Raw genomic sequence first — 13,587 nt, 5'->3', positions numbered from 1 at the left:
AATTTTGGTCAATGACATGAGACAAAGTATATGTGAACTGCTGTATGAAAAGTAAATTTACTCTGTAAATCTTCACCCAAATCAAAATAAAATTTTTAAAAAAAGAATAAAAATAACCAAACTAGTTGCCTTGGAGTTGACTCTGACTTATGGAAGCCACATGTATGTCAGAGTAGAACTGGGTTCCTCACAGTTTTCAATGGCTGATTTCTTCGAAGAACATCACAAGGCCTTTCCTCTGAGGTGGCTCAGGATGGACTCCAACTTCCAACCTCCCAGTTAGCAGCAGAGTATATTAACTCTCTGTCTGCAGGGATTCCTTTTGAGAGTGTTGTTGTTGTTGTTGTTAGGTTCAGTCAAGTCACCTCTGACTCATGATGATGCTATGTACAACAGAACAAAACACTGCCGGACCTGCACCATCCTCACAATCCTTTCTATGCTTGAGTTCACCGATGTAGCTACTGTGTCAGTCCATTTAGTTGAGGGTCTTCTCCTTTTTCACTGACTCTCTACTTCACCAACCATGATGTCCTTCTCCAGGGAATGGTCCCCTTCTGACAACATGACCAAAGTAGGTGAGACAAAGTCTGCCCATTCTCGTTTCTAAGGAGCATTCTGGCTGCACCTCTTCCAGGTTAGATTTGTTTGTTCTTCTTACAGCCTATGGTATTTTCAGTATTCCTCCCCAACAACACAATTCAAAGGCATCAATTCTTCTGAGGTCTTCCTTATTCATTGCCCAGCTTTCACAGGCCTATGAGGTGATTAAAAATAACATGGCTTTATTCCAGGCACAGAATGCATTCCAGGGCCATAGTATTTGGGGTCTCATCAGACTCCATCTGACCAGAAATTCTGGTCATTATTGAGTTTTTGGATTTTGTTCCAGGTTTTTCCTCCCACTCCATCCAGGATCTCCAGATTTGATCCTTTCCTGGGTGGTTGGCATTGGTAGCTGGACACCATCTAGTTCTTCTAGTCTCAAGGGCCATCATGTCATAGGGCTGCAGGGTTGCATAAATATGAGGGGCACAGAGGGAAGTTACTGGACAGGGAGAGGAGGAGATTGGGTTAGGGTTGGGCGTGGTAAATGGGGAGTGAAACTAAATGTACACATAACATTGAATGTAAAATATTTTTCTTAAAAAAATAAATAAATAACATGGCTTGGTTAGTCACACCTTAGTAGTCAAAGTGACATCTTTGCTCTTCAACACTTTATCTATTTTTTAATTTTTATTGTGATTTAGGTGAAAGTTTACAGAGCAAACTCATTTTCCATACAGCAGCTCCCATACACTTTGTCTCATGACATTGACTGTAATTTCCCACAATGCAACAGCTACCCTCCACTTCCTCCCCATAGTTACCTCTTCCCTGTGTCCTTCCCTCCCATGTACTCCTGCCACCCGAGATGTTTCCCTGTGCATACACAGCCCTTCTATTCTCCCATGATTGATCTCTCCAAGGAGTGTATCTACTTAATGTAAATGTTCAGCTCATATGCTTGTTTTTTGTTTGGCTGGAAGCCACAGGTGTGGGTTCTATTCCAGACTTGAAGGACAGCTAGGGGCCATAGTCTCAGTGGTCCCATCAGGCTCTATCAGAGCAGCAATCCTGGTCTCTCCCCAACCCCCTTTTTGAAGGATTTTGAGTTTTGTTCCACAATGTTCTCCCACTCTCTCCAGGATCTCTTACATAGGTCCCCCTCCAAGTGGTTCTCTTCAACACTGTAAATAGGTCTCTTGCAGCAGATTTGCCAGGTGCAATATGACAGCTGATTTCTTGACTGCTGCTTCCATGGGTGTTAATTGTGGACCCAGGTAAAATGACATCTTTAACCACTTCAATCTTTTCTCCATTTATCATGACATTGCTTGTTGGTTCAATTGTGAGGATTTTTGTTTTCCTTATGTTGAGATGGAATCCAAACTGAAAACTGTAGACTTGATCTTCATCAGTAATTGCTTCAAGTCCTCTTCACTTTCAGCAAGCAAGGTTGTGTCATCTGCATATCACAGGTTGTTCAAGAGCCTTCCTCCAGTCCTAATGCTGCATTCCTCTTTATATAGTTGAGTTTTTCAGATTATTTGCCCAACATACAGATTGAATAAGAGAGAATACAACTGTGATGCACACCTTTTCTGATTTCAATCTATGCAGTATCCCCGTGTTCTGTTGGAACAACAGACTCTTGGTCTATGTATGTCAGGTTCCTCATGAGTTCCAATTCTTCGCAATGTTATCCATAATTTACTATGATCTACAAGTTAAATGCCTTTGCATAGTCAGTAAAACACAAGTAAAATCTTTCTGGTATTCTTTTCTTTCAGTCAAGATTCATCTGACATCATCAATGATATCCCTTGTTCCACATCCTCTTCTGAATTCAGCTTGTTTTTCTGGAAGTTCCCTTTCAATATACTGCTGTGACTGTTTTTGAATTATCTTCAGCAAAATTTTCCTTCCATGTGATATTAATGATATTGTTTAATAATTTCCACATTCTTTTGAATCACCTTTTCTTAGAATGGACACAAATATGGATCTCTTACAGTTTGTTGGCCAGATAGCTGTCTTCCAAATTTCTTGGCATAGATGAGTGAGTGCTTCCAATGCTGCATCCATTTGTTGAATTATCTCAATGGGTATTCTGTCAGTTCCTGGAGTCTTGTTTCTCATGAATTCCTTTAGTGCAGCTTGGACTTCTTCCTTCAATATCATCAATTCTTGATGATATGTTACCTCCTGAAATGGTTGAATATCGACCAATTCTTTTTGGTACAGTGACTGTATTCCTTCCATCTTCTTTTGAGGCATTCTGCCTTGTTCAATATTTTGCCCATAGAATCCTTCAATGTTGCAACTCAAAGCTTGAATTTTTTTTTCAGTTCTTTCAGTTTGAGAAAAGCCAAGTGTATTCTTCCCTTTTGATTTTCTAATTCCAGGTCTTTGCACATTTCATTATAATACTTTACTTTGTATTCTCAAGCCACCCTTCCTTCCAAGGAGTGCTGGTGGGTTTGAACCACCAGCCTTCTGGTTAGCAGTCAAATGCCTCAGGTACTATGATACCAGAGCTCCTAACATTGATCAGGAAGCATAAAATTTATTATAAATGTTGATAACTATTAAACACATAACCACCACTTCTCTGTCAGTTTGTTGTACCATGGTGGCTGATGTGTTACTGTGATGTTGGAAGTTATGCCACTGGTATTTCAAACACTACAAGGGTCACCCATTATGGACAGCTTTCAGTAGAGCTTCCAGACTTGACTAGGGCCAACCACTTCTGAAAAAAAATTGGTCATTAAAAACTTTATGAATAGCAGTGAAACATTGTCTGATATAGTGCTGGAAGATTAGCCCCTCAGATTGGAAGACACTGAAAATGTGACTGGAGAAGAGTGGCCTCCTCAAAGTAGAGCTGACCTTAATGACGTGAATGGAGTAAAGCTTTTGAGACCTTCATTTGCTGATGTGGCATGACTCAAATGAGAAGAAACTGCTGCAAACACTCATTAATAATTGGAACTTGGAATGTACAAAGTATGAATCTAGGAAAATTGGAAGTTGTGAAAAATGAAATGATAAGCATAAAGATCAATATCCTAGGCATTAGTGAGCTGAAATGGACTAGTTTTCAATCAGAATAATAATAGGTCTACTATGCTGGGAATGACAAATTGAAAAGGAATGGTGTTGCATTCATTGTCAAACAGAACATTTCAAGATCTCTTCTGAAGTACAATGCTGTCAGTGATAGGATAATATCTGTATGCCTACAAGAAAGACCAATTTTTACTATATTATTCAAGTTTACACATCAACCACTAAGCCAGAGATGAGAAAATTGAAGATTTTTACCAACTTCTGCATTTGAAATTGACCAAACATGCATCAAGATGTATCAATAAGTATTGATCATTGGAATGTGAACATCGCAAATAAAGAAGAAGCATTGGTAGTTGAAAAATATGGCCTTGGTGAAAGAAATGATGCTGGAGACCACATGATAGACTTTTGCAAGACCAAAAACTTATTCACTGCAAATACCTTTTTCAACAACATAAATGGTGATTATATATATAGACCTCACCAGATAAAATACACAGCAATAAAATTGACTACATCTATGGAAAGGGGTGATGGAGAAGCTCAGTATTATCAGTCAGAACAAGACCAGGAGCTGACTGTGGAACAGACCATCAATTGATCATAAGCAAGTTCAAGTGGAAGTTGAAGAAAATTAAAAGAAGTCTACAAGAGCTAAAATATGTCCTTGATTATGTCCCACCTGAATTTAGAGACCATCAGAAGAATAGATTTGATTCACTGAACACCAACGACCAAAGACCAGATGAGTTGTGGGATGACATCAAGAATATCAAATGTGAAGAAAGCAAAAGGCCATTAAAAAGACAGGAAGGGAAGAACAGACTAAAATGGATGTCAGAACAGATTCTGAAACTTACTTTTGAATGGAGAGTAACTGAAGTGAATGGAAGAAATAATGAAATAAAAGAACTGAACAGATTTCAAAGGTTGGCTTGAGAAGACAAAGTAAAGTGTTATAATGAAATGTGCAAAGTCCTGGAATTAGAAAATCAAAAGGGAAGAACACACTTGGCATTTCTCAAACTGAAAGAATGGAAGAAAAAATGCAAGTCTTGAGTTGTAATATTGAAGTATGTGTAAAATACTCAATGATGCAAGAAGCATCAAAGAAGATGGAAGGATTACACAGTCACTGAATCAAAAAGAATTGGTTGACATTCAACCATTTCAAGAGGTAGCATATAATCAAGAAGTGATGGTATTGAAGGAAGAAGTCCAAGCTGCACTGAAGAAATTGGCAAAAGACTTCAGGAATTGACCGAATGTCCATTGAGATATTTCAACAAACAGATGCAGCACTGAAGGTGCTCACTTGTCTATGCCAAGAAATTTGGAAGACAGCTGCCTGGGCAACCTACTGGAAGAGATCCACATTTGTGTTCATTCCAACAAAAGATAATCCAACAGAATGTGGAAATTATAAAACCATATCACTAATATTACATGCAAGTAAAAATTTTGCTGAAGAGAATTAAAAAATGGTTGGAGCAGTATATTGACAGGAAGCTGCCAGAAGTTCAAGCCAGATTCAAAAGAGGGCATGGAATAAGGGATATCATTGCTGATATAAGGTGGATCTTGGCTGAAAGCAAAGAATACCAGAAAGATGTTTACCTGTGTTTTATTGACTATGCAAAGGCATTTGACTATGTGGATCATAACAGATTATAGTTAACATTGTGAAAAATAGGAATCCCAGAACACGAACCTGTACATAGAACAAGCTGTCATTTGAATTGAAAAAGGGGATACTACATGATTTAAAATCAGGAAGGGAGTGCATCAGAGTTGTATCCTTTCACTATACTTATTCAATCTGTATGTTAAGCACATAATCTGAGAAACTCGACTATATGAAGAAGAATGTAGCCTCAGTATTGAAGAAAGACTCATTAATAAGCTGAGATATGCAGATGAACTTGCTTGCTGAAAGTTACGAAGATTTGAAGCACTTACTGATGAAGCTCAAAGACTGCAGCTTTCTGTATGGAGTACACCTCAATATAAAGGAAACAAAAATCCTCACAACTAGACCAATAAGGAACATCACAATAAATGAAGAAAAGATTGAACTTGTCAGGGATTTCATTTTACTTGGATCCACAATCAACACCCATGGAAGCAGCAGTCAGGAAATCAAAGGACATATTTCATTGAGCAAATCTGCTGCAAAAGACTTCTTTAAAGTGTTGAAGAACAAAGATGTCACTTTGAAGACTAAGGTGTGCTCAACCCAAGTCATGGCACTTTCAGTGGCTTTATGCATATGAAGGCTGACAATGAATAAGGAAGATTAAAGAAGAATTGATGCATTTGAATTGTGGTGTTGGTGAAGGATAATGAAAATACCATGGATTGCCAGAAGAACAAACAAATATGTCTTGGAAGAGTTACAGTCAGAATGCTCCTTAAAAGGGAGAATAGCCAGACTTCATCTCATCTACTTTGGTTACGCTGTCAGAAAGGACCAGTCCCTGGAGAAGGATATCTGGCTTGGTAAAGTAGAGGGTCAGTGAATAAGGGGAAGACCCTCAATGAGTTGGATTGACACAGTGGCTGGGACAATGGGCTGAAGCATAAAAAAGATTGTGATGATGGTGCAGGACTGGGCAGAATTTTGTTCTTTTGTACATAGGGTCACTATGAGTCAGAGCTGACGTGATGGCACCTAACAATGACAAACAACATTAAGATTAAGAGTCATTAGGTGATGCAAACAGTTAATGCCCTCAGCTTTTAACCAAAAGGTTGGAGGTTCAAATATACTCAGAGGTGCCTTGGAAGAAAGACCTGGAGATCTTCATCCAAAAAGTCAGCCCTTGAAAACCCTATGGATACAGTTCCACTGTGACTCACATGGGATCAGCATGAGTCAGAATCAACTCGACAAAAATTGATTAAATGTTGTTGTTAGCTGCCTTTGAGTCACCTCCAACTCATGGTGACCCTATGCAATAAATAAATAAATAAATAAAATTCCATCCCAATGATTCATTGGGAACAGGCTTCTTGGGATCAATATGGTTTTCATGGACTGATTTCTGGAAGTAGGCCTTTCTTCCTAGTTCTTCTTAGTGTAGACTGAAACCTGTTCATTGTCATAGAAATATGCAAGGTTCCACTAACAGATGAGTGGTGAGTGTTCATGAGGAACATTGGCTTGGAATTGAACTGAGATCTTCTGCATGGAAGGCAAGAATTCTACCACTCAACCACCACAGCCCCTCCAGGTTAAATATTATGACTACAAAAAGCTCCATTAATTTCCAAAAATGCCTCTAGAAGGCAATATTGTTCCCCTGGGCAATCTTCTTTCCCCTGCTCCCTCATTTTTTCCTTTCTCACTTTGGTTCAATCACAATGGATCCTCAGTGTTCTTCTAGACAACCAAGCATGCTTCCTTCTCAGGCCTTAACACTAGTTCACCCCCTTGTCCACACAACTCTTTCTCCAAATATGGGCCAGACTCTGGCTCTCACTTCATTCAATCTCTGCTCAAATATCCTTTTATCAATGAACCCTTTCTTGATCCACCTAATGTAAAACATCATACCCTCACCCCACCTCATTCAATCGTTAGATATCTCAGATGGAGCTCAGGAGAGATGGCAAGAATGGAGATAGGAGATTGGTGTCTTTTCTCTATAGATGGTATTTAGCCACAAGACTTTAAGATCACCAAAGGAGTAATCACAGAGAGGAGGAGCAGTGACTTAGAGTCCTGGTCCATGCCAACATCAAAAATAAGGAAAAGAAGACTAGCAAAGAGACTGAGAAGGAATTACCAGTGAAGTAGAAGGGAAATCAAGAAAGTGGGGTGTTGTGGAAGCCATGTGAAGTGTTGCAAGGGAGAGAGAATGGGCAAGTAACTATGTGAAACAAGTCAAAAAAGTGAGGCCTGAGAACTGATCATTAGATTTTAGCAACATGGAGGTCATCAGTGACCTGGATAAGACGTTATGGTAGAGTAGTCGGTGTATTTAATTGTTGTTGTTGTTAAGTGCCGTGGAGTCGTTTCCATCTCATAGCAACCCCATGCACAGCAGAACGAAACACTGCCTGATCCCGCGCCAGCCCCACAGTCCCTGCTATACATGAGCCCATCATCACAGCCACCATGTCAATCCATCTCGTTGAAGGCCTCCCCCTCTTTCGTCGACCCTCCACCCTACCAAGCATGACATCCTTCTCCATGGAATGGTCCCTTCTTACAACATGACCAAAATAGGTGAGACGAAGTCTGGCCATTCTTGCTTCCAAGGAGCATTCTGGCTGCACTTCCTCCAGGACAGATCTGTTAGTTCTTTTAGCAGTCCATGGTACTTTCAGCATTCTTCGCCAGCACCACAATATTTAATAGATGATTCTAAAAACCAAACCAGCTGCCTTCAAGTTGATTCCAGCTCATAGCTACCCAAGGTGTGCATAGTAGAGCTGGTTCCATTGCGTTTTCTTGGCTCTAATCTTTCCAGAAGAAGATTGTCAGGCCTTTCTTCTGAGATACATTTTCAGTTAGTAATTGGGCATTTAACCATTTTTATCACCTAATGACTCCAATAGATAATTGTGGAGAATTGGAGACTGCAAGTCTGGACAATGACTTTGAGACACTTTGCTGTACAGGAAAAACATAGCTCAGTGACTGAAGAGAGAAATGTGTGTATCTAGGTCTGTGTTATCGAAGATGGGAGAAATAATAGCATGTTGTATGAGGTAGGGGTGATTATGCACAGCAGGGAGTGGGGGATTATGGTGTAGGGGAGGGGGAGCTATTGTGGGAGAGGTTTTCCTGAGTAGAAGAGAAGAAATAGGATCTAGGAAGCAACAAGGTCTGGCTTTAGGGAGGAGCACAGACAGTGCAGTAACAAGAGAGAAGACAGGGTACAGTCACTTCCGATTCCCATACTCTGCTCTGTCATTCTCCATAGCACTTATCACATCTGACAAATTATACATTCAAGTGTTTATTTCTTTTCTCTTCCTCTACTGGAATGCAAGTTTCATGGAGGCAGCACACTGGTTTCTTACTGCTATTTTCACCATGCCTATAATGGTCACGTAAATGCTCTGAATGCATTTATTTTTTAAATTTGCCTGAGTGACTGGCTGATTGAGAAAGACAGAAAATAAGATTTGGAGATCTAAGCATATCCCATTCTCCCTAATCATATCCTATGCTCCACATTCTCAAGTCCACATACCAAATCAAAGAGATTTAACTATCTTCAGGTCATCATGATACCAGCTAATGCTGAATTTGAGCTTGTCTTGTTTTCAGATCCAGGCATGGTGGCGTGGAATGATGGTAAGGAAAGGACTGGGGATATATGAAGAACTACAAAGACCACGGAAAAAAGGAAAGATCTCTCCAAAAGATAAGAAAGGAAAGAAGGATGAAAAAGGAAAACCTCCAAAGGGAAACAAGAAATAATTCTATAAATTGATGAATTAGGATAATAAATCCTAATGGATTTAAGAAGAAGGCCAAACATCTAGGAATTAGATGACTACCACTCTAAAATTAAATCATGAATTATGATTATGTGTAATAGATCTTTATCTTTACTGAAATATGTCTGGGTAAGATGATAAAACGCCTGGAAATTGTTTCAAAATAGTATCGGTAAGGTCAGTGAGTTGGGGTGCAAATGACAAAAGATTCAGCATCAGATGATAATTATATAAACAGGTGACGGGCACATGGGGGCTCATTGTAGTATTATCTACTTTTTCTAAAATTTTTATTTTGAAATAATTTTAGAAATACAGGAATTTCCAAAGAAATGTACAGGGAGGTACCATACATACACCCTTTACCCTGCCTGCCCTGTGTTAACATCTTGCATGACGATAGTACAGTTACACCAGGAAACTGGTACAACCCACTCAGCTTATTCAGATTTCGTCAGTTATATGTGCATTCATTTGTGGTTTTTTTTGGTTTGTAATTCTATACATTTTATCACATGTATCTTCATGTAACCTAAGCTACAATCAAGATAAAGACCTGCTCGATTACTGCAAATTAGTTACACGTAACTCCTAATCCCCAAAGTCCTGGCAATCACTATCTCCACATCTTATCATTTTGTTATTTCAAGGATGTCATATAAATGGAATCACACAGTATGTAACCTTTTAGGTGTGACTTTTTTTCACTCAGTACAATTCCTTTGAGGTCCATCCAGGTTGTTGTGTGTATCGATAGTCCACTCCTTGTTATTCCTGAATAGTATTCCTTGGGATAGCCATGAGGCAGAATCAACTTGCCAGCAACTAACAGTAACAACATTCCTTTGTGTCACAGTGTGTTTAACCATTTACCCACTGAAGGACACTGGGCTGCTTGTGGTTTTAGGCTATTGTGAATAAAACTGCTATGGACATTTGTGTACACATTTTTGCATGGACACATGGGTTCATGGATTCATGGGCATGCCCAGAGAAATGAAGAACAATCACATGACCTAAAGTATCCTCTCTGTGCCATCCAAAACCTTCTTACCCTGATGACTTTTTCTCTTGGAGTAGTGTTGACTGTAAAATTTACATCTTTCAAGCAATGATTGCAATATAAATTATTAATACCACAAGAAGAAAACAAAACAGAGTTTGGTTAGAGTGTATCAGAATAGAAATGTATGGAAAATATATCTACCATACACTAATATTCATACTCTTATGAAAGAAACTAAAAAGTGTCAAAAATCACTTAATGGCAACACAAAAACTTTAATTAATAAATGAGATAGTTTAATGTAGAAAATTCCATGCCAAAAAAAAAAAAAAAACAACAAACCTCATAGGTAATATCAACAATCTGTTTGTTTTAATAACAAATGGTTTTATTTTGTATTAACAATATGTAGTTTGGGCACTAGTTTTTGAAGTTATGACCACATTTTACTAAGATGTATATGTCAGCAGTTATTATTAATGTTTGTGTTTTATATCTGAAGTAGTCACTGAAACTTAAAATTACTCATCAGTAAACCACTGAAGAGTACACTCTCTGACTAAAATGTAGGCAGAGCACATTTTGGTACGTATAACAATAGTAAAGATAACATGAATGTATCATTCATCTAGTGCCTTTCACGTTAGGAAAATCTCACACACACCCCTATATATTTAGAACCTTTAACATGTAGGAAAAATCAGGCAGAAAATTCTTGGGCAAAAAAAATTAACATATATACCAGAATCTAAATATTTTTTACAAGGCTTCTAACCATTAAGTGAACTAAGTATGCATTCAAAACAGGTAAAAGGTCATTCAAAAATATCATCCTTGGTCCATAAGATAGAGAATAAAGACATGCTCACATTAGATCATTGTATAGATATATTTACAAATATCTTGTAATTTAAGTCCCATTAAATAGTCCATAAGATGATAGTTGGTTATAGTGGGATTCATTCATGTTCTTTTCCTCATTTGGAGAATGGTTTACAGTAAATAACACTTGAGAAAATCAGCTTACTGAAATCCACCATGGTCAAAGTGAATGCTGCTTTTGTGATCCTGGTTGAAGCATTCCAGTTCTTCTTCCTGTGAAGCTGAGAGAATCCATCTTTTCATTCCTATCTCAGTGATTTCAGGAAGTTTGGTCATAGCACTTAGCAAGTGTCCAAACCATTGTCCACAATCCCGAAAATTTGATGGCCGAAGGCTGATATCCAGCTCAGTTAACTCTTTGAGGAACTGCACATTCTGGCAGAAGATGGTCCATCCTGTATTACAGATGCTATCATTATAGCTCAAGTCAAGCTTCTGTAATTTGGCCAGATGACCTGTCTGTATTATTGAAGCTGAAAAACAAAATCACTCTAAATACTGAAGTATAAGAATATTTTCTACCATAGCTACTTTCTACTTCCCTAACACAGTATCTCAGGATTAGTAATGACCAGGTTAACAGTTAGTAATGATTTATTTTTAGCCAGCAGCTTTATTCAGGGCATCTGAAATTACTTTAGTAACCAGTGTCTTCTCTGTGCATCCCATGTAGAACTCAAGGATGAATTTTTATTCCTCTTTCCAAATCCCAACCCAAAGAATTTATTTATCTTTGTCAAATGATTGCTTTCTGCTTCCCTGAAGCCCCAGTTCTTCCTGCAGATGTTCTCTAATCAGATGGGAAGAGTGATGGCTCATTGGCTTTAAGTGTGGACCATTTGTAAATAATCTTCTTGCTGCTAAATGCTGCTTAATTATTATTGTTTATTTAGTGATACTTCATTCAACAATTATTTAATTAAGCACTTTTTATGTCCAGAACATACCTGGATTATTTGTAGTTCACCTTAGAGACACAGAACAATTTTCCCTGTGAACAGTTCATATCACAGTACTACCTAATATGGTGCTTAATAAATATTAGTTAATGATGAAGCTAAGAGAAGCTAAGGACTTCCCTAAAAAGAAGCAAGAGAGGCACACAAGGCAAATGGCATATGCTTCCCTTTTCAACAAAAAGGATTAAGTTAGAGAAATCAGAGAATCACATACACTCTCCAAGTTGGAAGAGATCTTGTACGTCTCTTTATTCAACCTCCAGATCAACGATCATAAGAAGAATCCCTTTCAGAGTCTCTCTACTGGTGACCACCCTCATTCTGTCTGAACCATCCTTTCAAGGTTACCCACAGTGTTGTGAAGCAGCTTGCAACAAGAGGAATCTTGCCTTTGGACTCCGAACGAGCCTTCTCAACCAGATGGAAAACTCAGCTCCTTCTTTCTCATGCCTGCGGTGCTGGACAACACTTTGGAGGCATTTGACTCTTTCCCCTGTGACACTAAATATGCCCTCGTCTGTCAAACACGTCCTACTCAGAATGGCCTCCAGACCAAGCAGGATGCTCCAACCCCATTGCTTTTATGTGCAGACAGTTTGTCCCCACAGCGTGATTAAGAGCTTAGTGGTCTATATCTCACAACACCTCACTCAGTCTGTGTCTCTCTTTCTTTCTGTCTCATGTTACTCATAGTATCCTTAAGACCAAGCTAAGACTTAAAGACAATATGATGTTTCTTCTTTTTAAAATATTTGTATTATGTTAATTTTTAAAGATACCCAAAAGTAGAGAGACTAAAAGAGTGAAGCTCCATGTTTCCATCTTTCAGCTTCAACAGTTAAAGGATTAGCCCAATCTTGATTCATCTGGTCTTCTCCGCTGTACTTTTTTTTTTAAAGCAAATTCAAGACATCATATCATTTCACCTATCAGTACTTTACTGTCTGTCTCTAACAAATGAGGACTTTTGTTTGTATAACCATCTGCCATTAAATAACATGAACAGTAAATTTTTAACCAAAAACTGAAATTCATTGCCATCTAGTCAAATCTGTCTCAGAGTAATGTCTACTCTGTCCTAATGCTGTAGGACAGAGTAAAACTGTTCCATAGGGTTTCCAATGCTTTTTATAGAAGCAGATGGCCACATCTTTCTCCCATGGAGCAGCTGGTGGGTTCGAACAGCTAATCTTTCATTTAGCAGCTGCACTCTTTAACCACTGTGCCACAAGGGGTCCTTAATTTTTTTTTTTTTTTAACAATATGTGTTAATTCTGGAAGAATATGAAATAACCTGCTAATTAGGAGAAGAAGCTTTTTATTTTTCAGTTTACCTTTCTGTATTGGTTGGATTTTCCAATTTTGTGAGTACCCTATTAGTAAAATATACTAAAAAATAATACATAATATTTTATTTTATATTAATCGTATATTTTAAAGTCTAGGTAAGTAGGCTTGTGAGTCATGTAGTACATTTATTTGTAGTTTACTATATGAAAAAAAGTTATTTACAAAATATATGAATATAAGCTACTAATTATTAACAAGTTCTTAAAAATTATTTGTTAGGAGGCGGGGCAAGATGGCGGACTAGGCAGAAGGATTGCACAGACCCTCTTCAACAAAGAAAAGGGAAACCAATTAACACAGACACAGAAGATAATC

General features: G+C 38.2%; 2 protein-coding genes across 2 annotated transcripts in view; one reads left to right on the top strand and one right to left on the bottom strand.

Annotated features, from left to right (window-relative positions):
• LRRIQ4 (leucine rich repeats and IQ motif containing 4) overlaps window positions 1-9,055 on the top strand; it is a 23,135-nt gene extending 14,080 nt beyond the window's left edge. The window contains exon 5 of the mRNA XM_007946636.1: window positions 8,903-9,055. Within this exon, the coding sequence (XP_007944827.1) occupies window positions 8,903-9,055 (153 nt within the window). The remainder of the gene's footprint in view (window positions 1-8,902) is intronic.
• A 2,049-nt stretch (window positions 9,056-11,104) lies between these two features.
• The window catches only part of LRRC31 (leucine rich repeat containing 31), a 51,599-nt gene continuing 49,116 nt past the window's right edge, over window positions 11,105-13,587 (bottom strand). The window contains exon 9 of the mRNA XM_007946633.2: window positions 11,105-11,436. Coding sequence (XP_007944824.1) covers window positions 11,105-11,436 — 332 coding nt within the window. The remainder of the gene's footprint in view (window positions 11,437-13,587) is intronic.

Source organism: Orycteropus afer, unplaced genomic scaffold, assembly GCF_000298275.1.
Source record: "Orycteropus afer afer isolate SDZICR_OR568_19922 unplaced genomic scaffold, OryAfe1.0 scaffold00168, whole genome shotgun sequence".
NCBI classification, from domain to species: domain Eukaryota; kingdom Metazoa; phylum Chordata; class Mammalia; order Tubulidentata; family Orycteropodidae; genus Orycteropus; species Orycteropus afer.
This window is presented reverse-complemented; position numbering and strand designations above follow the sequence as displayed.